At 33.8% G+C, this 26,530-nt stretch overlaps 14 protein-coding genes and 4 pseudogenes across 18 annotated transcripts, besides 1 other annotated feature; 14 read left to right on the top strand and 4 right to left on the bottom strand.

Annotated features, from left to right (window-relative positions):
• Positions 1-108: 108 nt before the first annotated feature.
• Positions 109-1,595, top strand: TVAGG3_0384920 (U4 snRNA binding; the record flags this gene model as incomplete). The annotated part of the gene is made up of 1 exon (XM_001329554.2): positions 209-1,510. The coding sequence occupies one exon, from the start codon at positions 209-211 to the stop codon at positions 1,508-1,510; it is 1,302 nt and encodes a 433-aa protein (XP_001329589.1).
• A 1,679-nt stretch (positions 1,596-3,274) lies between these two features.
• TVAGG3_0384910 (ankyrin repeat protein family) lies at positions 3,275-4,612 on the top strand (the record flags this gene model as incomplete). The annotated part of the gene is made up of 1 exon (XM_001329553.1): positions 3,275-4,612. The coding sequence occupies one exon, from the start codon at positions 3,275-3,277 to the stop codon at positions 4,610-4,612; it is 1,338 nt and encodes a 445-aa protein (XP_001329588.1).
• A 521-nt stretch (positions 4,613-5,133) lies between these two features.
• Positions 5,134-6,622, top strand: TVAGG3_0384900 (mannosyl-oligosaccharide 1,2-alpha-mannosidase protein; the record flags this gene model as incomplete). The annotated part of the gene is made up of 1 exon (XM_001329552.1): positions 5,134-6,582. The coding sequence occupies one exon, from the start codon at positions 5,134-5,136 to the stop codon at positions 6,580-6,582; it is 1,449 nt and encodes a 482-aa protein (XP_001329587.1).
• A 2,705-nt stretch (positions 6,623-9,327) lies between these two features.
• Positions 9,328-11,352, top strand: TVAGG3_0384890 (regulation of choline O-acetyltransferase protein; the record flags this gene model as incomplete). Its single annotated transcript, XM_001329551.1, has 1 exon — positions 9,328-11,352. The coding sequence occupies one exon, from the start codon at positions 9,328-9,330 to the stop codon at positions 11,350-11,352; it is 2,025 nt and encodes a 674-aa protein (XP_001329586.1).
• An 876-nt stretch (positions 11,353-12,228) lies between these two features.
• Positions 12,229-26,530: part of a mobile genetic element that runs on past the window's edge.
• Positions 12,340-12,756, bottom strand: TVAGG3_0384880 (uncharacterized protein; the record flags this gene model as incomplete). Its single annotated transcript, XM_001329550.2, has 1 exon — positions 12,340-12,756. A coding segment is annotated over one exon (417 nt), but the record flags the coding sequence as incomplete, so codon positions are not given.
• On the top strand, positions 13,798-14,381 carry TVAGG3_0384870 (protein of unknown function, DUF4106 family; the record flags this gene model as incomplete). Its single annotated transcript, XM_051232186.1, has 1 exon — positions 13,798-14,381. A coding segment is annotated over one exon (584 nt), but the record flags the coding sequence as incomplete, so codon positions are not given.
• Positions 14,512-16,976, top strand: TVAGG3_0384860 (annotated as a pseudogene). The gene has a single exon. A coding segment is annotated over exon 1 (2,465 nt).
• Positions 17,009-18,613, top strand: TVAGG3_0384850 (protein of unknown function, DUF4106 family; the record flags this gene model as incomplete). Its single annotated transcript, XM_051232185.1, has 1 exon — positions 17,009-18,613. One exon carries the CDS (start codon positions 17,009-17,011, stop codon positions 18,611-18,613), a length of 1,605 nt encoding a protein of 534 aa, XP_051101915.1.
• TVAGG3_0384840 (protein of unknown function, DUF4106 family) lies at positions 18,990-19,526 on the top strand (the record flags this gene model as incomplete). Its single annotated transcript, XM_051232184.1, has 1 exon — positions 18,990-19,526. One exon carries the CDS (start codon positions 18,990-18,992, stop codon positions 19,524-19,526), a length of 537 nt encoding a protein of 178 aa, XP_051101914.1.
• On the top strand, positions 19,531-20,337 carry TVAGG3_0384830 (uncharacterized protein; the record flags this gene model as incomplete). The annotated part of the gene is made up of 1 exon (XM_051232183.1): positions 19,531-20,337. The coding sequence occupies one exon, from the start codon at positions 19,531-19,533 to the stop codon at positions 20,335-20,337; it is 807 nt and encodes a 268-aa protein (XP_051101913.1).
• On the top strand, positions 20,366-21,120 carry TVAGG3_0384820 (uncharacterized protein; the record flags this gene model as incomplete). The annotated part of the gene is made up of 1 exon (XM_051232182.1): positions 20,366-21,120. A coding segment is annotated over one exon (755 nt), but the record flags the coding sequence as incomplete, so codon positions are not given.
• On the top strand, positions 21,635-22,050 carry TVAGG3_0384810 (annotated as a pseudogene). Its single transcript has one exon. A coding segment is annotated over exon 1 (416 nt).
• TVAGG3_0384800 lies at positions 22,067-22,516 on the bottom strand (annotated as a pseudogene). Its single transcript has one exon. A coding segment is annotated over exon 1 (450 nt).
• On the top strand, positions 23,045-23,428 carry TVAGG3_0384790 (protein of unknown function, DUF4106 family; the record flags this gene model as incomplete). Its single annotated transcript, XM_001324254.2, has 1 exon — positions 23,045-23,428. A coding segment is annotated over one exon (384 nt), but the record flags the coding sequence as incomplete, so codon positions are not given.
• On the bottom strand, positions 23,789-24,699 carry TVAGG3_0384780 (annotated as a pseudogene). The gene has a single exon. A coding segment is annotated over exon 1 (911 nt).
• Positions 25,251-25,445, top strand: TVAGG3_0384770 (uncharacterized protein; the record flags this gene model as incomplete). Its single annotated transcript, XM_051232181.1, has 1 exon — positions 25,251-25,445. One exon carries the CDS (start codon positions 25,251-25,253, stop codon positions 25,443-25,445), a length of 195 nt encoding a protein of 64 aa, XP_051101911.1.
• Positions 25,487-25,687, top strand: TVAGG3_0384760 (uncharacterized protein; the record flags this gene model as incomplete). The annotated part of the gene is made up of 1 exon (XM_051232180.1): positions 25,487-25,687. One exon carries the CDS (start codon positions 25,487-25,489, stop codon positions 25,685-25,687), a length of 201 nt encoding a protein of 66 aa, XP_051101910.1.
• TVAGG3_0384750 (uncharacterized protein) lies at positions 25,716-26,297 on the bottom strand (the record flags this gene model as incomplete). The annotated part of the gene is made up of 1 exon (XM_001323938.2): positions 25,716-26,297. One exon carries the CDS (start codon positions 26,295-26,297, stop codon positions 25,716-25,718), a length of 582 nt encoding a protein of 193 aa, XP_001323973.2.

The raw sequence follows: 26,530 nt of genomic DNA, 5'->3' as shown, positions 1-26,530 counted from the left end.
TTTTGATTCCCGATCGAATTTTTTGGAAAATCAAAACAAATTGAGAAGGAATATTCGAATTAACGGTGTCTGACTTTAAATGTTGATTATAATGCTTGAGTATATGATGTTTTACATAAAAATATTCGACCTTTTATCGTCCAACAAAAAACAGAAAAATGGATTGTAAACATTGACACTTTTTCCATTCGAAAGCAAACAAAGAATTATGAGTTGGATGCCAAAAAGCCCTCGAGGATCTCGAGAAGTATTGAAAGCAATTCATGTCACATTCTATCCACCAAAGCTTACCCTTGAAATCGAACAGAATGGCGAAATCGCAAACCACGAACTCGATTTACAATCTCTTGATTCCACTACAAACTTAGAGACGCTTGCCGACCAAATCATCGCAGAAGAATCTAGTCTTAAGCCCAAACACAGGGCCAAGCTTATTCAAACTCTAGAGTCAATGGTTAAGATGCAAGGAATAGAATACAACACATATGTTTTAGCAAGAATTATCAAGGCTCACGAGATGCCTCTTACAGATTGCTGTTTCAACAAGATGGGTGGGCTCTTCGCCACAGCATCTAACGATAAAACGTGCCGCATCTGGGATACGCTCAGTGGCAAAGAGCTTCACTGCTTAATGGGCCACAAGCAGACAGTCAACGTCTGCTGCTTCAATAACCCAATTGGCGACCTTCTTGGCACAGGATCCGCGGATAAAACGAGCAAAATCTGGAAAGTAGGAACAGGTGAATGCCTTTACACATTTACAGGCCATACAGATCAAGTTATCAATATCAAGTTCGAAAACGAAACAAAAACTTTTGCATCTTCATCATCTGACCATACCGTTCGTTTATACGATTTAACGACAGGCCAATTCCATACCGAGCTTCTTGGCCATACAGACATCGTCCCGCATATCGAGTTTTCCAACGACGGCGAGATAATTCTTACAGGATCGTTCGATAACACGGTCAAGCTCTGGGATATCCGTTCCGGCAGCGAGATCTCCTCCCTCAACGGCCATACCGACGATATCTTCGCCGCCCACTTCGACTTCCCGTGCAACAAAGTCCTTTCCGCCTCCCAAGATGGCACAGCACTTATTTGGGACTTGAGGACGAACCAGGCCATCGCTATCATGGACGGACACGGCGGCGGCTGCACAGATGCATGCTGGTCGGCCGACGGAAACTACATCGCGACTGGCGCAGGAGATGCCGTTGCAAGGATATGGGATATTGACGGAAAGAAGTTGTTTGACTGCAGAGGACACACAGGAGAAATAAACAGAGTCATGTTCAGTCCGCAGAGCACGAGATTGCTCACAGCATCAGTTGATAACTCGTGCAAACTCTGGGATACATCAACAGGCTTGTGCGTTGATACATTGAAGAGCCACACAAATGAAATTGTCTGTGCTGCATTCAACTACTCTGGAAAGTACATCATCACTGCTTCCCAAGATAATACAGTTATTCAATGGGAAGCTTCTATCACTGATCATCGTTGTTAATATAAAAATCTTATCCACACCATCAAAAAAACAAAAATTTTATTATCTTTCATTTTAAAAAAAGTCATGAAAACTTATATTTTCTTTTAGAGGTAAATGATATTATTTTTCTTTACTTTAATGGCTATCAACTTAACATATTGAAATGAATAGAAAAATGATATTATTCTCTTTGAATTTGAGCTTAACTTTAATGGCTATCAACTTAACATATTGAAATGAATAGAAAAATAATATTGTTTTCTTTGAATTTTCTTTACTTTAATGGCTATCAACTTAACATATTGAAATGAATAGAAAAATGATATTGTTTTCTTTAAATAAGAGCTTTACTTTAATGGCTATCAACTTGTAATATTATTTTTCTTCAAATGTGAACTTCTTCACTCGCTATTTACTTGATATTATTGTATGAATGATAAAATGGTATTATTTTATATAGAATGAACTTTACTTCGCTTGAATTTTGTTTCTCAATATAATATAAATAGAAAAATGATGTTATTCTTTAGAGGTGAATATTGGACCATCTTACTTTAATTAATATTTATGACAGCTGGCATCAAACATCGTTGAAAATTATTCTTAAATTACAAATGCATCATAAATGCGATAATATATTAAATGCATTTTTATACGAGAATTGTGCCACTTGATTGTATCTTCTTTACGAATGGGTCTACATCCGCTTTTCTACAACTTAAAACGATTATTATTTTCCAACTAATCAGTATTGGCAGTTTGGTACCATAAAGTTTATGATTGCTCCCTGAAGAATCTTCCATTTCGACTCTGAAAATATAATGATGGCAATTAAAAATTACTCTTTTCTATATATAAAGAATGAAAATGGATCAAAATGCTGAGTCCGAAGCAAAAAATTATTGAATTATTGCGTCAAAAAGAAGTTGTAAATATAAATGTTTATCTGCTATTTTCACATCAATCTATAATGATTTGTAATAAGCCATCGAACAAATGAAACATACATATGTCATTGAAGAAATATAACATATAAAAATGAATCAATACAGTAGGAAATTAGTAAAATTTTGCGATTTAAAAGTGACATTATTATAGCTGATGGGTATCCATTACGAAAAGCTCATGCCTCTATTCAAAGATTATAATGATACATTCAATGCTCTGTATCAGCTAAAAACAAACAGAGAAGAAGAATTAAATGAAATTGTAGATAAAATTAAAATTCATTTAATTAATACAAAATTATTTTCTCCATCAAATATTTGTATGAGTTTGTTCACTGTAATGATATTCAGAAATCGATATTTAAAATCATATTGGACAATTTTTAAAAAAATTTATGAGGAATACCATCCAATTCTTACTACTGAAACTTCATGAAGAAAACACTATTTATAAAGCAATTATGGATGATGATATAAAAACATTCATTTCATTCACAGAGAGAGAAGGATTTGATATAAATCAAGAGCTGGAAAGTTATTTATATCCAGAATTCTATACCATTATGGATAATCCAGAATTTTCTCCAGTAAATCACTATTCATATCTTGAATTGTGCTGTTATCATGGTTCTGTCAAATGTTTTATGTTTTTGAGAGAAGAATTCAAATCAAAAGTCAACTATAACTGTCTTAAGTTTTCATTTTTGAGTGGAAATGCAGATATTATCAATGAATGTATGAAATATTATGATGGTTTTGGAAATTCCATGAGATATGCTATCATTTCTCACAATATTGATTTTATTACGTATTTGATGAATGAAAAACAATTTGGATGTTATTTTGCGCAAAGTACAATAACATCCAAGCATTTTTGGTCTATTTAGATCAAACGAACTGTATTGAGGAATGTTTTTGTTACTCACCTTTATTTCATTCACCAATTCTTATCAATTATCTAATCGAACATGGTGCAAATGGCGAATATGAATCAAACCGTTACAGGTATGCAATTTCATATGCAGCAACCTGTAGTCTAGATTCAGTAATGGAGTTAATTCTTTCAAAAAACTTGGCTGTAAATACGTTTGATGATATATATAGAACTCCCCTTCATTTTGCAGCGATATTCAATAACAAAGAAATTGCACAAATCCTCATTGCAAAGGAAGCATGTGTCAACTGTAGAGATAGATATGGGAAAATTCCTCTTCATTATTCTGCAGAGGGAAAGCATAATGACATTGCTGACCTACTTATATCAAACGGTTCAAAAATCAATCTCAAAGATAGGTATGGAAAAACTCCTCTCCACTATGCAGCTGAAGAAAATAATATTCAATTAGGAAACTTACTTATTGCACATCAAACTGACATAAATTCAAAAGATGAAACTGGAAAAACCGCTGCTCATATAGCTTCGGAATCAAATTTTTATGAGTTTGTAGAACTTCTTGTGGCCAATAAAGCAAACATCAATTTAATTGATAATAATCAAAAAATGCCTCTTCATTACGCTGTTAAAAATAATAATATTGAAATTGTTAAACTTCTGGTTTCCCATGGAGCAGATATTAATGCCAAAGATAATTTTGGATGGACTGTCATTCATGAAGCAGCTGGCAATAATTACATTGAAATCGCAAAATATCTTATAAAGTGCGGGGTAAACATCAATGCCAAAACTGAAAATGGGGATATCCCACTTGCTTTTACAATGGAAAATGATTATTCTGATATGGCTGCCCTTCTAATTTCAGATGGTTCAAATGTCAATGAAAAAAACAATGATGGAATTGGTTGTCTTCATTTTGCCGCAATTCGTAATAGAGTTGAAATATCAAAACTTCTCATTTCATCTGGTGCAGATATTAACTCAAAAGATAAATTTAAAAATACTGCTCTTCATTACGCTGTAGATGGCAATGCTAAAGAATCAGCAGAACTACTTATTTTACATGGAATAGATATTAATGCAAAAAGAATTTTGGATGAAACTGCCCTTCATTGTGCAATAATAAATAATAATAAAGATTTAGTAGAGCTTCTTATTTCAAAGGGCGCCAACGTCAATTTACAAGCAATTCCTCATATGACTCCTCTTTCCCTTTCACTTTTAACAAGTGATGAAGAAATTATTGATATTCTATTTGATGCTAATATTCGTCATTAAATTTTTTACGGAGGATTTCATTCGATTAATATGGTATCTCGTCGATCTAGGTAGCGTTGACCTCATCCAAAGTTTAAAAAAAGAAAAAGAAATAAAATTCAGCAATTAATTTGAACATAGGTTACACTTACCTAAGTATCATTATATAATTTTGTTTTCTTAATATTTACAGCATTTTTTACTTTTTTATCGGAATCAAAAAAATATTCTTAATTTTGAGCTAAAAACAAAGATTTTCTTATATCTTTCACCTACCAATTATCTTTGGATAAGTTTTTTATCTTTTGATCTGTAATAATTTGGAGAATAAAATTCACCAAATAATCACTACTCTGCTTATGTACTATATATGTATAGAAACTAGGCATCAAATTTTTTTTATTATTTGTTGCCATATAAGTGATCCTTTAATAGTTATCTTAAAACGTGATCCATCTGATAAATGAAAACTTGAGGAATCTTTTGCTTTCATTAGATATATTAAATCGTTGAATTTCAGAGAATATCATTTCAAATTTTTTATGCAGAGTTTTATGAGTTTACGCGATGTGAAGGAAATAATCAAAACAATACGAAAAACAGAACCAAAACAAATATTTAATAATATTATTTGTGCTGGTATTCTATTTGCCGTTCTACATTTAGTAATAATTAGATTCTTTCCAGATCCTTCGCCACATTCTGCATTTAAGAACGTTCCATTACCTTGGAATAGATCTATTGATACAAATAATGAATTTTATACGTATCTAACAAAAAAATTAAGATTCGGATATGAAAAGTTTTCTAAACATTGCAAAGATCATGACGAAATGATGATTAATCCTATAAAATGTATTGATTCTTATGGATTACATGCAACAATAGTTGAATCTTTAGAAACATTATACTTAATGAACCAAACAGATTTATACAATGAAGCCAGAAACTATATACGTTTAAATTTTGACTGTAATCAACTCGAATGGGTTAACAGGCATGAAATGTTTTCGCGATTAATCGGATCCTTCATAGGAATCTACTTATTAACGGCCGATGAAATGTATTTACATCATGCCCAGACATGTGCAATCAATGCTATAGCTATTGATTCCGATTTTAAATATCCTAAGCCATATCATAATTATAAAACGAAACAATTTAAAGAAAGAATGTGGGTAAACGGTACAGCACTTCAAGACATATCAGCTGGATTACCAGAAATTATTGCACTTTACCATATCACGAGAAATCCGTTATATTTAAATTATTATCAAAGTATTTTGAAAGCGTTACCACGTCAAAGAGGTGTATTCTACTATTCTATCTTAACCATTCCTCGTGGTCTTAATGGCACAGTTATGCGTCAATTGGATGGTTTTACTGCTCCTTTTTATCAAAATCTTGGAATTTCTCATTCATTATATCCAACGAATTTTAGTGCTTTTGCCATCAACAAAACAAAGGAAGTTATACAGTTATATCTTGGTAGCCATGATCCTGGACTTGTTCCTGTTTTAGATGGAGCATCGCGAATTACTTCCACAGATGTTGATTTCTTTTATAACTCGATCACGAGGCAATTTGAATTGGCAGAAAAATTCTATGAAGATTGTTCCGGAATATTAGGAGATAAAAGATTTGCTTTTGATGGAACATTCCTTGGTATTTTGATGCGAAAAGGATTAACAGAAAATGTAACTAAATGTATAAGAACTGTTCTTGATGAGCAACAAAGAGAAAATGGATTTACTGGAACAAAACATAAAACTAAAAGTGATGACAATCGACAATATTCTGATTTATTCGGGTATTGGATGAAAGTTGGTGCTTTGACGCTTGTTAATGATAAGAGAATTAGAAATAGTGTTCTAAATGATAGAGGCCATATTTTGTATTCTTCTGCTTTAATTCAAATCAAAAAAAGATCGATTCTTGAAACGTGTAATGTCAATTCATCGTTGTATGATCTATTTTGCGAAAAAATATAGAGATTTTGTTGTTATTTTATTTATACTATCTTATTGTTATATAAAAACCTTCTGTTTTTTATGAAATTTAAAACTTGAAAATTTTTTGATATAATTAAGTCAAAATATAATGAAAGAGCAATGAAAAAGTTTTGTAAAATGAAATGATTCGATATAAATACGTTGTGTTGTTATTACAATAATCGCTAATTTTTTTTATAGCTATGCAATTTTACAATTTCAATGATGAATATCGATGTGATTTCAATTTTTGAAATAACAATTAAGTAAATTTGTTCAAATAAACTAAGATTTTGGAATTCATGAATTAAAAGTTTAAAGATCAGAGTCAAATCATTAATCATTCGTCCAGCAATCTTTAAGTAACTAATTGGTGCATCTCAAAGTTCAAATATGATGTGAAAAGTTAAAATTGTTTTCAAAAAATATACTAGAGTCAAAATCTCGAGCACAAAAGTGACATTGAATACTTGTAAGTATTGAATTCCCATGTAAACTATTCATTTCTATCGTTTTTTGTAGTCCACATTTCCTCACTCTCGATTTTACTCATAAAAATATTAAAAAATCACTATACAATATATAAAATATATATTTATATGGTTAAAACAATGTTATTTTTGCGAGATTTCATCTGAAATTAAAATTAGGGATTTTTTGAATTTTGAACTAAAATTTGTGATTGGCAAATATTGAATAATCGATTGGAATATGAAAGAAATACTTTAAAATTGAATAGAATGTGCCGATAGAATTTTTCTCACAATTTTAAAAAGTTGTTCAAATCCTATTTTTGATTGAGTTTTTGCAATTGTTATATATCAAGTGACAAGCTAAAAATAAAATTTTTGTTGCACTACTATTTTTGCAACAATTTGTAAATTACGTGCATCCCTTGTATTCCAGTGATCAACATCGAGATTACATATTGTAAGAATCCTTTTGAAGTAGATCTCTATTTGAATTCAAATTCGGACAGTTTATTTCATGTTGCTTCGTGAGAATGTATATAATTTGCAATGTGAATATTATATAATTGATTCTGTATAAATAAGTAATTATGCTTTAGGAAACTGCTCGGCATTGCATGAGATCTAATCGAGGATGTTTTATTGTCGTCTGGAAAAGTGACAAAATTATTATTGTCGTCTAAAAAGGTGACAAATTATTATTGTCGTCTGGAAAAGTGACAAAATTATCATTGTCGTCTAAAAAATAGATTTTTCAAGCATGTTTCGGTACCTAAATAAAGGAAGAACATCAATTCCATCTATGTATATAGTATGCAAACACGCATGATATATGGAGTAGCTCTTTATCTGGCTAAAAATCCTATTATTTGAAAATTCGCATTGTCGTCTAAAACCGCCAGACGACAATAATAATACCCCGATCTAATCTTATAATAATTTTTTAGATATGTTGAAATATGTAATATTTAGCTTCAATATCATTTATTATGGTGTGTCTTTGCTGTTTTTTTGATATTGGATATCAATGACTCTTCTGTGAACGAAAAAATCATATAAATCATTAAATTCTAAACGTAAGCGAAACTCATTCAATTTATTATTAGAATCAAATCTATTTTAAAATTGAGCTATTCGTTAAATCACAAAAGGATACTTTATATTTTTAGTCAAAATATGTTGATAGGAGCTTATTGGCGCAATCTCATGTTCTTCCTGGAAGCAGCGCACAGACCAGTCAGAAGCGCTCCTTCCAGGACCAGAAAGACTAGAAGGGGCCCTGACCTTGAGAAAGGACCCCCTTCCAGGTCTTTCTCCAAGGAACATTGTGCCATTGTGGGAGACATGCAGAGGCAATGTCTCCCAGAATGATACATTGCGACCAACACGAGTGAATGGGACACTCTATTCTTTCAATTTTCTCATTAATATTTTATCTTTTTTTATTAGATCAATAAATAAACTCTTTTAATGTTCACAATTACATAAATCCATATGAATCAATTCGCTATTTATTTAGTCTCTAATTTTAATAGCTTTTTTGAATCTTGCAATCTAAATAATTAATATATGCAGGTCATTTTATTTTTTTTCTTAATTACATTATATATAATAATAGATTATATGTCCAAATCGAACAAATTGTGAATTTTTACTTTTGAATGGTATTCAAATTTACCCTCTCCTAAGAAAATGCCCCAACAATATGTTTTCTAATAACTTTTTATTTAAATATTAAAAATATTGTACTTTCGAAGTTGGATTTATAAACCCGAATCAAATATGATTTATCGTTTTCAAGGAGAAAACATGAAAATCATTATCAGAATTTTGAAAAGTTTACATATTACATTTTCTTTCAATATATCTCAACGTTCTTCATCAACTTAATCGTAATTATTAACAACTAAGGCAGAAAAGAGTTTCTTCTGAGATATCAATTTTTAAAATGATCGATTTTATTATTCAAAAAATTTTAATATGATAAAAGTATATGTAATAACGGAATACATTAATTTTTTGAAAGTAATCGCGACATGCATTCAATAAACAATATCATTTTGTGAAGTTTATTGCAAAGTATTTGAATTAAACTTTATTATGACACTTATTATGTTTGATTCAAAGAAGTTGTTTTATGTAAGTCCGATTTTATTTCAAATTCAAATGTATTCAATTAAGTTTTTTGTCGTTGGACGTTTTTATTTATAAAATTTCTTTCTCTACTATTTTAGAATAAAATGAATTGATTTTGAATTCAATTCAAACTATTAAAATGATTTTGTTCCTGATAAGTATTAGTATCCACAACTGCACACATGATCAATTCATGAAGAACATCCCCCGATATTCTGCAAAAGCGTATTCCAAGCGTTCACTTAAATCCCCGACCTGGGAAAACATTCGAATTACATTCGATTACCGCTATATGGATAAAACAATTGATGATGGTAAGACGTGTTATAGTTCAAGTTCTTGCTCTAGTGAAGATGTTCTCACAGATGCGAAAATAAATGTAGTAAAACAGACAATGGAGAATGTTAGGAATTTCCTTCAGAGATTATTGAAAGTAATTCCGAATACAAAACCAATAGATGTCCAAAATTTTGGAGGTGATACTAATTATCGTCTTCCATACCGAGTTACAAACACCGACTTATATATGGGCATCATGGTTAGGACATATGGTGTAAACGGTATAGTAGCAGAAGCTGGATCTAATGTTCATGATGATATATATTCTCGACCTTTAGCTGGAATCGTTTTGATTAATGCAAGAAAAATACCTGCAAGTGCACAAGATGAAAACTCTAATGATAATGAATTTTTCTATGTTTGTATCCATGAAATTTTCCATGCTCTGGGAATTGAAGGCGGTCAGTTTTATAACTATCATCCCTATGAATCAACAACTAGGCATAATCAAATAACCTGTTCATTTACGAAATACGGTAGGTATTTTAACTTCCTAGTTACACCATATGCTCACAATTTTGCAGTTAAACAATTTGGAGTCGAAACATTCCAAGGAGACGACGGAAGTTGCCCATCTGGTATCGAAATTGAAGATGCATGTGGTGGTGGAACTGCTGGCAGCCACTTAGAAGGAAGAGTATATATGACGGAGCTGATGACAGGCCAGACAATTCAAACAGAATCAGGATCTTTCAATAGATTAACTGATGCATCAATGGCAATTCTTCAAGATACCGGAAACTACAAAGTTGATTGGCGCATGGGTCAACCTCTTGTTTGGGGACATCCAGAATCAATTGATGGCAATCCTATCAAGGATTTCGCCCTCGGTCCACCACAAAGAGTATTTCCAGAACTCTACATTTGGAATGGAAACCAGAGAGATACTTTGCCTTATACCGGATTTGACTTTAAGTTTTGGGGCCCCGCCAAGCATGTCGGACCACCATCATGTCCCGGACACAGTTATTGCGATGCAAAATCATTCTATAATCCAAACAATTATATCACCATTAGTGATTCTGCTGTTTTCGATTATATGAAGTTTATTTACCCTAATAACGTCTGTCCAAGAGGAGAAGCTGCAATTCCTTCAACATATTACGGCCTTCAGTGCTCCACCTATCAATGCAATGGCTATGAAAGTTTTACTTATGATGTGAAAAAGGAAAGAGGATATTATAGACTTACATGTGACAAATCAAATGTGGGCCAAAGGCTTAATGCCGCAATTGATAGATATCATCCTAGAACTATTTGGTGTCCTGATCCAGAAAGATTTTGCAGAACAATGAAACTTTATGAGATGCATTTCAGAAACGATCCATTCCTTAATTATACAAAGCAACTTGTTGATGTTCCTCCTCCAGCAACACCCACACCTACACCTCAGACACCAACTCCAAACACTCCAACTCCACAGACACCAACACCAAAGACACCCACTCCACACACACCAACACCAAAGACACCAACACCAAATCTTCCAACTCAAAAGACTCAAATAGAAAGTAGTGTATCAACAGTTACAGAAGAACCTGACCCTACTATTAAGTCGGAAATTGAGTCAGGTAGCCCGGAAAAAGGAAACCCAGCAGTTGAAGAAGAGGATACTAAATCAAGTGATAAAGGAGGAGATAACAATGCAAGCTCTGGCAAAATATTTGGTGGCCTTAGCAAGAAGAACTGGATTATTATTGGTGCTGCTGCAGGTGGTGCCCTTCTTCTTATAATCATCATCGTTTCTGTTATTGCTGTTAAGAAACATAAAGCATCACAATCGGATAGCGATGATGAAATTCTTCATACTGACTTCCTCGTTTAATTTCATCAAGATTTATTTTCGGATTTCACTTAAACATTTTAAAATTTTCATTAATATATTCATTTTTCAATATAATTAAATTTACAAGTTTGTTGTTTCATTTATTTTATAAAAATAATCAAGACATAATAATTATCACCATGAAGTGAAGTCGTTCAACTTACATCTTCCACATTGGTATCCAATAAATGAAATAAACTATAATATAGTGTTAGTATATTCTAATGCGCTTCTGAAATCTTAAATCATGATAAATTTAAAATATGAGACGTAAAATCACCTTTCATTCATTTTATGTTTATACTATGCATCAGTTCTTAATTAATAATTGAATCTCGAATACAATGGAGAGCAAAATGAAAAAAAAAACTCTAAATTATTCCTTGAATTCAGGAAGAGGATTACAATATGCTATTTCTAATCAAATACATCGATCACATTCAAATATTGATCAGATAAAAATTTAAATTGTGCGGAAATCATGTTTTCGATATCATGGTACCCACAAACATAATAATCTAAGTAATTTCACCATATTTCAGTATTTTCATTATTAATAAATTTGATTTTGCTCAGATTACTTGAAAATTGCAATAAGAGCATCAATATATGCAATCTTCTATAATCATATATGAAAATTTAAAGGTAGTAACTGTGATGAAAAGAGAAATATAATTTGAAAAAATTAATAATAAAGTTATTTTTATATCTCGGATTAAAATGAATTTATATCATGTACCAAATGTTCATTTTATAATCCCGAATCAAAATAAGATTAAATTCTTACAGGCAAGAAAAAAAAACAACCACAAAAATTTGAATGGACTATCTCTTCAACGTTGTAAACAACTAAATCAAATTAATGGGAAATAAAAAAAAAAAAAAAAAAAAAAAAAAAAAAAAAAAGGTAGTGGGGCTTCCAGGCACTTCGTGCCTTCTAGCCCCGAAGATGTTTAGTAAAAAATGAGGTTTTTATTCGGAAAATTGTTAGTCTTCTGGTGTGAATTCGGAGGACTCTTCTTGGATTGAGTCTTGTGGTTCATCTTCTTGAGTAGAGTCTTCTTCTTCAACATCAAAGTCATCTGGTGTATCGAACTGAATGTATGAAAGCCAAATGTTGTATGTGTTTTCCAATTGGCTTTCAAACTTGAGATACATTCCATGCATGAGTGTTATTTCAGTTTCAACGTAGAGTTGCTGACGTGGCTTGAAGACATGCATGAGAATTGGTCCTCCAAATTCGTCCTTGAAAAACTTGCAGTAGCAAACATAAACTGAGATAGAGTCTCCTTCTTCAATGTCTTCTGCTTGGTTAACGAAATGAATAGCAATTTTGCGTACTTGAATTGTGTTGTTGTCTGAGTAAAATAATGGTTTGAACTTGGGATTGAGTGAGCTAAGACATTGCCATTTTGCTGTTTCTTGTCCGTACTCACGTTCTTCTTCGTCATCCTGATATCCATAACTCTTTAATTTGAATTCGACCCAAAACTGTTCGACTTTTTTTGCAGCTTTGGGTGGAAGACTTTCAATAAGCTGACATATAGTTCTGTCAACCATTATCTTTGTTATTGTTGGAAAATAGTTGACAATTGTGTCACCTAATTCGAATGGGTCAGGTGTTTCTTTTTGTAGTTTGGTAAAGTCTGCAAGAACTTTGTTGAGTTGTTCACAATATTCTTTGTTAAAAGTTGCAGGAACTCTTTCTTCTGGCTTTGAATTGAAGTATTCTTCAGACAATCTGAGTAGTATTTTGCGTAGTTCAGCGTTGCTGTGGTTCTTTGTAATACGGAGCTCGTTTGGTATTGTTTTTGGTAGTGAAAGTGGCTTTGGATTGAGCGAATTGTCTGTTCTGCTTGGAGAATGTGTAGATGCTGCAGTTTGATATTGAGGCTCTAAACCTGTGGGTGCTGAAAGTTTGCAAGCAATTTCTTCAGGTGAATTTGGAGCGAACACGCTAGCGAATGCCATTAGACAAAAAATAAACTGTTTTTTTTCGGACTACTCATAGAAAAGTTTAAAATAAACCGTTTTCGTCAACGGTAACCCCCTCTATTTTTTTATTTTATTTAATAGTTACCGTTGGAAAACCGTTCCATCTCAAATATTGAATGAACTATAAACGTTTTTTGTTTTCTATATATACTTTTTTGTCCAACGGTAAAACTTTTTACACAACGGTTTTTGAGAGTCGTCGCTGTTGACTTTTTTGTAGAACACTCAAAATAGTATAACTTTGTCCGGACAAGTAAGGGTCTATCGTCGCTACAGGAAAAGTTACAGGCGTTCCAAGGAAGTATACTTTGAGAAGCCTTTTCCCCTTATAGAATGAGATAGGACCGTTATTTTACAAAACTGACAACACTTTGACCGAGTAGTTTTTTGTGCTGAACAAAAAGTGTCATATAAACATCTGTCGAAAACCGCTTTTTAACTTCACTTAAAATGCCACGTAAGCTACGTAAGAATATACGTAAGAGGAAGAGAGCATTGAAACATCCAATAGTAAAACTGACACCACAACAACAGTTGCAACAACAAATGCTGAATGACCCCACTATGTTGCAACAAATGTCAAGCAATCCTATGCTTTTAAACCGAGTCATTGGTGCACAGAGTGGAGGTTTAAGAGCGGCACTTTTAGCGAAAATGGCAGGCTATGGTGGAGCTGCAGACGGAACAGCTTATAACCCTCAAAGTCAAATGAATTTGAGTTCACTCAAAAATCAAATAACAGATGTCAAAAAGTCAAACATAGACATACAGAAACAAATAAGTGAAAACGAAAAGAAACTAGAATATGACAGACACACAAAGAAACTCAATGAGTTAAACGTAGAGAAAAAGAAGAAAGAAGAACAACTGAAAGAACTAAGTACAGAGGAATATGCGAAAAAAGTGTCAGAAAAAGCAGCAGAAGTAGCAAAAATGGAACAAGATGTCATAAATTTGAAAAACCATACTACTCAATATAAAGTACTGAAAGATGAAGAGATAAAACAAAAAGCCCTGAAGACATATATGGATAGCGATGAGTATAAAAAAGAAGTTGAAGCAAATGTAAAGGCAGAAAAACTTTTACAGTTGCAAAACCAAACCGTACAGTATGAAAACTTAGCACAAGAAAGTAAAAATAACGACGCAGCCATGCAAAAGGCAATGAAAAGCGCAGAATATATAAAAGCTAACAATGACTGGTTAGATGCCCAAGCCAACGCTAAAGCAGCCCAGCTTATAGGGTCAATAAGGACAAAAATACAAGCGGATGAAGACAGTTCAAATGAAGCTTTAATGAATGCTGACTTTAAGAACGCCTTCGAAGCTCTTCATAGTAAGGTGAAACTAGTGAACGACTTCTCATCTGGAAAGAAACTGAAGTCTGAAGGTTTCGACAAAGAGTTAAGAGAAGTAGCACAAAATATGACGAAAATAACAGATGCAGCAACGAGACAGGCAGTTCAAAGTGCCTATGACTCCGTTAGAGCAACTGTTGTGGAAAGTCAAGAAAAAGAGTTACAACAGACCAAAAAAGACCTAGTAAATGCTTTCTTAAGAACGAAAAGTCAGGTAGGACATTATGCTGCAGATGGAACATATGTGCCAGCTGGTGGAACTTATATACCACCAAACCCTCCAAGAGAAGCACCTGCACCAGGACTACCTAACACATTTACATCGTCACATGGACACAGACACAGGCATGCACCAAAACCAGCACAACAACCACCTCCACAACCAGCACCACAACCAACAGTTCAAAACACTGCACCACAACAACCACAAACAGAGCAAGGACATAAAAGAAGTAGAGAACAAGGAAACCAAGAATTCTTAAAAATGCTTAAAGAAGAGTGTGGTTTCCCAGATACTGTTGACTTTAGTGACAGATATAAAGAAGCTATTGGAAAGTTCAAGGATGGAAATACTGACCCGAACCTATTTAGCTTTATGGCTCAGCACCAAAACGGATATAATCTCAAACCTGGAAAATACAAGCTCGCTAAGGGATATGATTTAATAGCATATCATCCAAATGACATGGATGAATTTACTCCGAGATATTTGATGTCAGAGCTAAATGACAATTCAACTTTCGTCATGAAACGCGTAAAAAATAGAGACGGAACGAAAGAACAAAAGCTTATGAATGCGGATGACGTAGATAGGGAAATTGTTGAAAACGGTCTCGGAATATATGAAATGCCAGCAGATGAGGTACAAGAAACTCCACAGGAAGAAATAGTTCAGATACAACCAGACATGGAAGAAATAGTTCAGCAACAACAGCTAGAAGAGCCTGAAGGAAACGAACAAGTCACTCCTTTGGAAACTAACCTCACAGAACTAGATGAAGATTTGGAACAGCCGAAAAATCTTGACCCTCAACAAGAGCATGAGGTGAATATGGAATATTTCCAAGAGTCTAAAAAAAATTCGGCTGACATAGTAGAAGAATATCGAAAAATGTTTGCCGACATACGAAAGACTCCAACACCAGATGAAAATATTCAGCATAGAATGGAAAACTGAAAAAAAATGTACACAAATACAACAACCCTTTTTACTTACGAGCATTTAACGTTCAATCTTCGGATGAACTCGGTGAAAATAAAAGGTTAAATTTCAAGAAAACATATAGAAATGAAACATTGTTTAAAGTTCATTCAGAACCTAACCAAGATGGAAACAAACCTACTTTTGTTTCTGCAGACGATGGAACTACAATGAGATGGGGTCATAAAGCTAACTCGGATAGGTGGTTCATAAACTTACAACCACAATTCCAAGAAGTTGTAGACGCAATGGAAGTCAATGGTGAACCAGATATAGCTGGTATTTTAAGCGCGGCTTTAATGCCATTGAAAGATATGAAAGATGCAGATATTTTGAACCAGTATGAAATGAACATGGCTGATGGAAATATAACACCTGACGTTCTAGAACATTTATCTCAAAGAACTACACAGAACCATAGAGATGGTATATTTGGTGAAGAGTTTAGAAAGAAAGTTAGGGAGAGAGAAGGAAGAGAACCTATTGTACATGACCTTGCAAACGAAAGTTTACAAAATGTCATAAAAACTTACTTTGCAGACAATGAACTGAGAAGGGATGAATATTTAAGAAAACTCAAATGGACAGTACCAAATGAAATGTTAGTATTGAAAAACATGTTCCTTGACAAAATAAAACCAACTACAGAAATAAATGACGCAAGACTGAAAGATTGGGTAAAAGCTTTCCCATTCACAAAAGATATAGTTGGTAACATGGAAAGAAAACCAGAATGGCTACAAAAACATATATTTGGAAACGAGCATATTCCATATGGACAGGCACTGTTTGAAGAGCTTGAACCGGAAACTCAGGAAAGAGTCATGCAAACAATACGCGAAGACTCAAATACAGACTATGACAAACTCTTTCTAGGATATAGGTTACCTGAGATGGGCGACCAGAGCCAAAAGGCAAAAAGGACATGGAAAATTTGCAACATACTAGATGAACATAATGCAAAGATGCAACAACTTCAAGCAGAGGGCAATGAAGGAAAAAGAAGAGTTAAAAACTCAGTCAGGAAGAAAGTAAAGCTTGGTCGGAGTGGGTTCTATTATGACATATAAATCCAACTATTCTATATTTTTACTCATATGAAATGTACGCCGCTCAGAATATAACGCCAACAGTTTTGGATGCTATGAATGGAAATGTTTCCGAATGGTATAACGAATGCGACAATGCCATTAGAAGGTCAGAAATAGTTCCTGGAACTTACGAATATACAACTGCTGTTTCTTATGGAAACGTAGGTGAGTTTGGAGAAGGTTCTTCAACAACAGTAGATATTGCTTGCGACAGGTTTCATATAATTTCTATTGACAACTCTTTCTTATACGTGGAACAAGACATTGAAATAAAACCTTCTGCCAAGTTGTCTGACAAGAAAGGTTGCAATGGAATTTTCTATGTCGGATACCAATATGCTCCAGAAGTTTTCATGGGATATAAGATATATTCTAACTCTGACTTAGTTCAAACAGTAACATGGGCAAACTATGAATGGTTCGCTTTGAGAAACTCAGTACAACCACAAGCTAGAGAACAAACAGACCAGTATGCCACCATTGAGAAAATAAGAAGACTTGACCCTAACGTTCCAGGAGTTTATGTTGACCTTTCTGGACAAACTGCAGCAGCAGTAACCAAAGTAAAATTGAAACTTAGAGTTCCTTTGTCATCTTTCCTCATCTTCAGGTTTTTAAGATACTTGCCAAACTGGGCAGGAAAAATTTCTATCGAACTTACTCCAAGCAAAAATAACTTAGTCATTGCACCAACACAAGACCCATTCACTCTTACTGTAGCTGGAACTGGTGGAGCCAAGTTCTGTGACTTTTGCAAAGACAAAGTTGACTTAGACTTTGGTTTCTCAAACCTCAACACTGAAGTAAACTACTACTTCAATGCTGCTGGAACTGCTTGGGACCCAGTTAAGTTCACATGCGAAAAGTTTGAATGCAAGAGAATAGAAAGCAGACTTGCAGTCTATATGTTGGACCCAGATATTTCAAATGCTTTAGCTGCCAAATATATTGCAGTTCCACTTATGTTCCCTATACACCAAATATCTGTCAAAGACTTTGCAGGTGAAGTTGGAAACCAAAGTGCTGACCCAGGTGCAAGAACAGATATTGCTTTAACAACTGCAATGAAACATGCAGATACTATGTTTGTACTGTTCAGACGAACTATAAATGACTATTCTTGTTTCTACAACCCTGGTATTAAATATCATATAAACATAGATGGCAAATACTATCCAAGAGAAGAATATTCCACAGTTGAGGATATGAGGTCATACAACTTGACATTAGATGCTATGAACTTTAACAACAACTTCACAACAACCATTAACCCTGAAATGCAAAGTTCTATTATGCCATATGTGAAAGTATGGACTCATACAGGAGCTCAAAACACTCAATATACAAATGGAGACCGTTCAAACTTTTGGCTTGGCATTCCATTTGCTGACTCAGAAGACTTTATGGGTGGTATTTCAACTGTTGGTACAGTTCAAATACAATATACTGGTGACAGAGACGGTCCAAATGAATTGAAAGCAAAGAAGTTTACAAAACCAATAGCACTTTTCACGGAAGATGCTCTTTTGAAGATTCGTTCGATGAAACCTGCTGGGGCTCCTCAGATTGGTATAACGACAGCTTCCATCGAGCAGATTTTGGCAGCAGGTCAGTAAGTTGTTCTTGAACTGACTTCTCTCCGTCAAATATTGACAGTACGCCAGTTTTGACATAAAATTGTATTATAAACTTACCTTTAGAAATATCGGTCAGTTTTGTTGTTATATTTTTGTCAACGTCAAGAACTTTCACCATTTCAGTTATACCAACTTTCTTTGCTTTATGAAAATATTTTGGTTCAGCAAAGACTGCTATTCTATAACATTTTCCATTGTTTGTGTAAAGAACTATTCTATCAATGAACTTGTATTGTTTGTGTGTGTAAACTTTGTTTTGCTTCAATTCGAAGAGATACTCAAATACGTCCATCTTTTTATTCTAAGTAAAATGTCATTTCCGAAAAATAGAAGCGTGAGTGTTTCAAAAGGTTTAATGGCGATGGCAGATGTGAAGTTAAATTCACCAACTCAAACAAACAGTCAAAGTGTTGTTGTCAATGTCAAAGAAAGAGATGTTGAAGTGGGGAAACCATACGAAGACCAAGATGGTATAACAATTGTTCCTGTAAAAGAACAACCAACATATCCTGAAGTTAGCAGAGACTTAAGTTCTGTTGCAGATATTCGAAACGACTACCAACAACTTAAAGACAAACTTAAAACTCAGGAGAAGATTTGTCAAGCTTTGGGTATAATGTTAAACTTGGTCGAACACAACCCTGTAAAAGTGAACTCATATGTCATTGCACCTCATGAAGTTTTGAAAGAACTATTGAAACTTTTGACAGAGGCAGACGATATAAACATCAAAGAAATAGAACCCGACATTGCTTGCTGTGGTGTTTCATACAATGTCATTGACAAGATATACGTTATGAAAGGAGGTGAAACGTTGAACTTAAAATATAGTTTCCCAGACGTCATAAAAATATTTGACGACCACAACATTTCATTAAAATTTAGTTGCTAAGTAAATGGCAGAAGACATAGTGGTTTATACTATTACGACTAAAAACCCTGAGTCATATAATTCTATAACAACAAACTTACAAAGTCCTCAAGGACGATATTGTAAACTGACCTTAAACACGATGACGACTAAAGCCTGTTTTGCTCTTTTGACACCAGAAGACTTTATTGTTGTGAATGGTAAAAAATACTCCTTTGAAGATACTTACTCAGATATACCACCAACAGGTTTTGTTGACTTATTTAATACTTTAAGGACGGATGTAACATGTGCTGCAACTAGAGCAGGTTTCATTATGTTTGGATGTCCGACTGAGTTTAGTATAAACGATATGAGCTATAATACAAAACTTATATCTGGTTTTTACTACCAACAGTTTCCTATAACAGGAAAAGGTGTCATACAAGGAATGTCTATTCCATTGACATTAAGTACACCTATTTTATATATTGTTTCAAACTTAGGTTCAAAGTGTTATTCGAATGTCGACAGAAACTACTATGACCAAAAGATACTTATGCGTATAAACAATACTTTCTCTGCTGGTTTGCCTATTGTTCATTCGAATGCAGAATTTTCAACCTTAGTGAACTCAAACACTTTGGCAAGTATAACGTTGACATTAGTTGACGCAAACTTTGTTCCTGTAAAACTTTTATGTCCTATGTATTTGTCAATGACGGCAGAAAGTTTCGAATTGGAAGATGCAACTGGTGAAAGTATTGTATTACAAGAACAACTTCAACAACAAATAGCTCAAGAACAACAAATGCAACAAATGGAACAAATGCAACAACAAGCTCAAGAATAAAAAAATATTTTTTTTTATTTTTATAAAAATGTACAGAATAGACGTTTCAGATTTTTATGACTTCCAAGCGTTCAGAAATATGTGTCCATTTAGAGACTATAACAAAGCAGTCGAGAATTTGAAACGTTTAGTCATTTATGTTGACTCTGCCCCAGAATGTTATGTCATGAAAGAATGGGATGTTGTCTTTAACAAACCAAGAGCAACAATAGTTTCAGAACAAGAATGTAGACAGAAACTTAAGAAAATAAAAGTCGTACAAGTTGGCATGAAGATGTTAGATGCTTGGGATATCTTATTGTCAAAGTTAGAAGATTTTTCAGTTCGAGGTATAAAGTTCTATACACCTTCTCCAAACTTCTATTCTATCTTCACTGGATATAAATACGAACAAGTAGAATGGAAAGAAAATATTATAGAAGCTTGGTTAGACCATGTCAAAGAAATTATATGCAATGGAAACGAAAAGGTTTATGAGTATATCTTATGTTGGTTTGCAAACATCTTACAACATCCAAGTGCTAAAAATGAAACTGCTCTCATTATAATTGGAAAACAAGGAACTGGTAAGAACACATTCTTTACAGATATCTTATGCAAACTGTTAGAAGGTTATTCGAACCCTAATATGACAAACATAGAAAACATCTGTGGCAAGTTTAACTCCTCAATAGAGAATATGAAACTTATAGTTTGCAATGAACTTCAAAGTATAGATACAACAAAAGTTTTAAACTCAGATGCTTTGAAGAGTCTTATAACAGATAAAGTTGGAGTTGTTGAAAGAAAATATAAAGACCAAAGAGTTTGTGAAAATGTTGCAAATTTCATTATGGTTTCAAACAACCTGTTCCGATGAAGTTAGAAAGTTCTGACAGAAGATATGTAGTTGTCAGAACGTCAGATTTCTCATATGCAAGATACAGAATATTTTGACGACTTAGCAGAAACTTTGACATCTGACTTTTACAACCACTTGTTCTCATATTTTATGACATTAGATATTTCTAAGTTCAATCCAAGACAAATTCCACATACCGAAGAAAGACAAACATTGTTAGAAGCAAACAAGAGTGTTATGAACTGTTATAGATGAGACTAACTTTGAGTGTTTAGATGAAAGGTCATTGTACGATGAATATAAACATATTGTCAAGAATATGGTTATATGACAGCGTCTAAACGAACATTCTTGGCAAATGTCAAAAATCTTTTAGATGTTCAGAACGGCGTATATACAAAGAAAAATTTTTATGAGTAAATTTAAAAAAAAATATTTTTTTATCCGATAGAAAAGATGACGAAATTCATCTCAGTAAATAAGTACATGACAGAAGTCAAAGAAGAACTAGACCCATTCGCTTATTTGAATGTTTACTTCTACCATTTTGAAAAGTCTACATTTGACAAAGTTTGGAACATCGAACCAGTTAAGTTTGCTATTGTGACTAAAAATGGTGCGAAATTGAAGACTTAGACATAGAAGGTTGTTACAGTCAAAGAAAATTTTGACAGAAAGGTTCTCAAAACTTAAAGAAGGCAAAGCATACAAACTTGTTATACCTTATGAACCAAAGAAACAGACGACTATGAATATTATGAGTCTAAGATAGTTGAAGTTCAAGGTAAGTTGGGTAAAAAGATTTTAGAGTCTAAGCCAGTGTTTGCCCTAAAGAGGAAGAGAACATTGACATTGACCCAGAAATGTTCTAAAAATAAAATTTTATTTTTACATGTCAAATTTCTTTTTCTCTGGAACTGGTTCAGGTTCTTTCTTCTCTTCTTCTACTTTCTTTTCTTTTTTTCTCTCTTCTTCTTCTTCTCTGGTGGAGTTATGTCAAATTTGGCGCAACCATATATGTAAAAGTTCTTTGTCCTTTAATAGCTCATCTATTCTGTTTTCTATTTCATCTTCAAGAACAGCGCATGTGTCTTCTTTGCATTCTAAGAACTTTTGTTGGACTTCATCTTTCCAATCGGCGTCATCTCTGTCAACAAGTCTGTCATTGACAAATTTTAAGACTGCTCTGTAATGTTTTATGGTTCTTGTCATATTCCAGAAACAGAACTTTAGAACAAATTCACCTTTCTTGTTTACACTATGTAAGATTTTATGGTCGACAGATGTTTTGCTGTCAAAAAGTTTGTCTCGAATATAGATAGCGAAATCGCTAGACATTTTCTAAAAGATAAAAATTTTTAATTTTTCTAAAAATATGTTAGAAAAAAAGTTTGCTGACATTGACAAGAAATTTGAGAATGTTTTAAACAAGAACAAGAGAAGTTAGAAAATGCTCAGATAAAACCCATACATGACAAGTTCCTATTTGCTCAAAATGGTATAACAGGTCTAATTGCACCACCTGGGTCGGGTAAGACTTTCACTTATCTTAAAATGGCTGCACAACAACAAGAACTAGATGAGAAGAACCCATTCTATGAGTTAGTTGTTATTTGTAGTACTTCTGGTCAATTTGACCAAACCGTCAATTCGTTCAAAGATATTATAAAGAAGTCTAAGTTAGTATGTATAAAAGACTCTGAGTTGTTAGATTGGATAAAGAAGTACCAAAGAAGAGTTTTGAAGTACAATGCTATAAATGAGTATATAAATTCGAAGTTTAAAGACCCAAATGAGGAAATGCAGAGAATATTAGAGAAGAAACACTTCAGAAACAAACAGAAAGAGATAGAATACATTTCGAAGAAATTGCAATCTTACGATTGGAAAACGTACCCTCATAGATGTCTTCTTATCTTAGATGACTTTGCTTCTCATCCTTTGTTAAAGAACAGAGAACAAGACATGTGTCGAATTCTTAAGAAGCTCAGACACTTTAACATCTCTGTTGTCATTTGTGTACAGACAGCAAAGAGTTTAAGTAAGGATGTTAAAAGAATACTTACTGATATCATACTTTTCCCTGGATTGTCCGAAGACGATTTCATGGAACTTATGAAAGAGTCCATGGCAGGTAAGTTTGACAGACATGAACTATGGGAGAAGTACAAAGTCATACAAGACCCTCATACTTCTTTCAGAATTCATATCTACGCAAACAAAGTTCAAATTGTAAAAAGTCAAGCTTGAAAAATAAAGAGTTTTGGCGACCAGGGTTTTTTCACTACTCGCTGTTCTTCTCTCGGTTTTTCGAGGGAAGCAAGCATATGAGGAAATTCATGAAATTTCATACGGAATTCAGCAAAAATATATTTTAGGTGAAGAGGTGAGATTTCACCTCTTTTTTCACCTGTTTTTTCACCTCAGTTATTTTATAAGCGTTTCACATGGTAAACGTTATTTTTTAAATTTTGTGAAAACTCAACGGTTTGACACAAGCCCTAAAAATTATTTTACTCAGAATTTTGTTGCTGAATTCAATAAAAATAATGTTTAGGTGAAGAGGTGAGATTTCACCTCTTTTTTCACCTCTTTTTTTCACCTGTTATTTTATAAGCGTTTTACATGAATTGTATGATGTATATTTGAAATCCTAAACAATTTCGTAGCTTCTATTTCTTCTGTCAGTACATCGAATGTTTTAACGATACCGAAAGTTTCTTTATACTTCTTCTTGACGTCAGATAGAAGGAAATCTTCTGCTGTTGGATAGTTTTTATTAAGAAATGTCAACATATCCATTTTATCTTCTGCTGGCTTTTCTGCTTCTTTCTTTAAGTCTGCATAGTCGTTTCTCATTCTTTCTATCTCTTTGACTGAGTAGTTATATTTCCTAATTGCTGCCTTACATTTTGAACATTGCGGGTTCATTTTGCGTTATATTCTGAAACCTTACCTGCTAAAACAACTAAGGCGTCAATTGCTCTCTTCATCTCGAACATAGCGGGTCTTATTTGTTCGTTCCATACCTTACCCCTACTATCTTTATCTCTTATTTCCCAAACACATTTTGCAACTAATGAAACAAAGTTGTCGTAGGTCTTAAATTCTTCGGATTTATATATGTCAGAGATGTTATATACCATGTCGCAATCTTTGTCCATGACTTTGTGGTTGCAATGAAATCCAAGGAATTCATAGTTTACCTTTCGTATGAACTTCTTTATTTCTACTGAGTCAGTTGGTTTCACTTCAATTTCGTCAAATTCGGGAATAGTGAGTTTTTGCTGCTGAATTTCAGGCAATTTGGGTAAATGGTCAATAATGTCCTGCATTTCATAAAGATACTGTTCATTTGTTTCATCCTGTGCGGTACAGTCTAAATTACTTGTTAAAAGTTCTTGCTTTATCTTCTGGATTTTTGTTTCGAAAGTATATGAAGAAGGAATGAAGTTTTTCATCTCTACTAACATAGATGTTGGATTCATAACTAACGAGTTTGGTGCTGTAGTTGCTAACATGTTCTTACAATAAAAATAAAAAAATATTTTTTTAAAAAAACCAACTTTATTTTTTATTTCGGGAAAATTCATGAGGTGAAAAAACAGGTGAAAAAAGAGGTGAAATCTCACCTCTTCACCTAAACATTATTTTGGGTCATTTACGCTCATTACGATGAAGTTTCGACAAAACATTTACGATGAAATCATGAAAATTCATGAGGTGAAAAAACAGGTGAAAAAAGAGGTGAAATCTCACCTCTTCACCTAAACATTATTTGGTGTAAATTTATGACAAAATTCAAATTGTAAAAAGTCAAGCTTGAAAAATCTAAGTGTTTAGTCTTAGGTAAGATGGTAGCTTCTTAAAGCATATGCCGTCCTTGAGTTTTTATGTACGTGAAGAAGAAGTACAATGAATTCAATTACGAGTACAATTGCAATGACAACTAAGGCAACTATTTTTTGTCTTTTGCCAGCAAGAGTACTTCTTCTCTTCCAATGGTTCGGCAGAACTATACTCACTCATGAGAAATGCCAAAACGGTTTAATAGAAAAAGTGTCATTTTTTCATGTCCGAAGACTCGAAGGTGCAACACTTCCAAAATACCGACGAACTCAGAAGAGCAGCATGGCAGTATCTTCTTGACAACTTCTTTGAGTTCTCCAGGTACACCTTGGAAAATGCTGAAGAACTCCGACACAGAGAATTTGGAGAAATTGCACTCCAATACTACATTGACAAACAAAGGGTAAACAAAGGGTAAAATAAGACTAAAAACTTAACGTTTAAAAAGTGACATTTTTAATGAGCTCCGAGTCACCGAGAAAACTTGGTCAGATGTTAGCAGCTTACTTCCCTGAGGAGGATGGAAGCGTTACATACGTAAGGTTCAAAAACAACGAACCTGGAATTGCGTACCAAATTCGCAATTACATGACCGTGGAAGAGTACGAAAGGTTCCTACAAGAGAAACCAGCTCTAAACAACTCAGAAAAGAAAGAATAAAAAGTTTAACTCGTAATTGTTTATTTTTTTACTTGTATGGGCAAGCTGCAAGAATGAAGTCGACTATCTCGGTCTTTGTTTTGACCAGTTGGACTGCTCTTGCGAGTACGTCTGTTTTACGGTCTCCAGCTGGTGTCTGACCTTCGTAATTGCGCATGTTCTTGAGAGCTCCAACTGTAAATGGTTGTAGGATGAAGAGTCTCTCAGACTGCTTGAGGTAGTCTTCACGGTCACGAACCGAATCTGTGGTACGAGTCGAATCGGTCGATTTGAGGGAAGAGACTGAAAGCCTGTCGTCTTCCATAGGGGCAGTAGCATAATCTTTGCGTAAGCGGTTCAGACCTTCTTCGAAGTCTTGGTCTCTCTTCGATTGGGATTGGAATTGTGGGGCAGGGTTTTGCATAAACATCCAAGGGTTGGGGAAGTAAGGCATAGGCTGAGGAGGGTAGTTCGGGAAGCCTTGTAGTGGAAATTGGTAGTAACCTTGAGGTGGAAATTGGTAGTAATTTGGTGGAGGGACTTGCTGGAACTGAGGTTGCTGAGGTGCAGGGGCTGGTGCTTTAGGTTCCTCTGGTTTGGGAATGGGCTCGGTTGGTGGTACGTCGGACATCTGTTTGTGGCTTAACCGTCGGAAGGAAAAACCTTTCCTGTCGGAAGGAAAAACCTTTCCTGTCGGAAGGAAAAACTTTTTCTGTCGGAAGGAAAAACTTTTTCTGTCGGAAGGAAAAACTTTTTCTGAAGTTTGACCAAAAAGTTCTCAATTTTCGAAAATTTGAATGGTTTACGGACGGACAACTGGAAGAGTTCTTCCTGTCGTCGGAAAAAATTTTTCCCTTTGTCCGG

This window comes from Trichomonas vaginalis, chromosome V (assembly GCF_026262505.1).
Source record: "Trichomonas vaginalis G3 chromosome V, whole genome shotgun sequence".
In the NCBI taxonomy this organism is placed as follows: domain Eukaryota; phylum Parabasalia; order Trichomonadida; family Trichomonadidae; genus Trichomonas; species Trichomonas vaginalis.
This window is presented reverse-complemented; position numbering and strand designations above follow the sequence as displayed.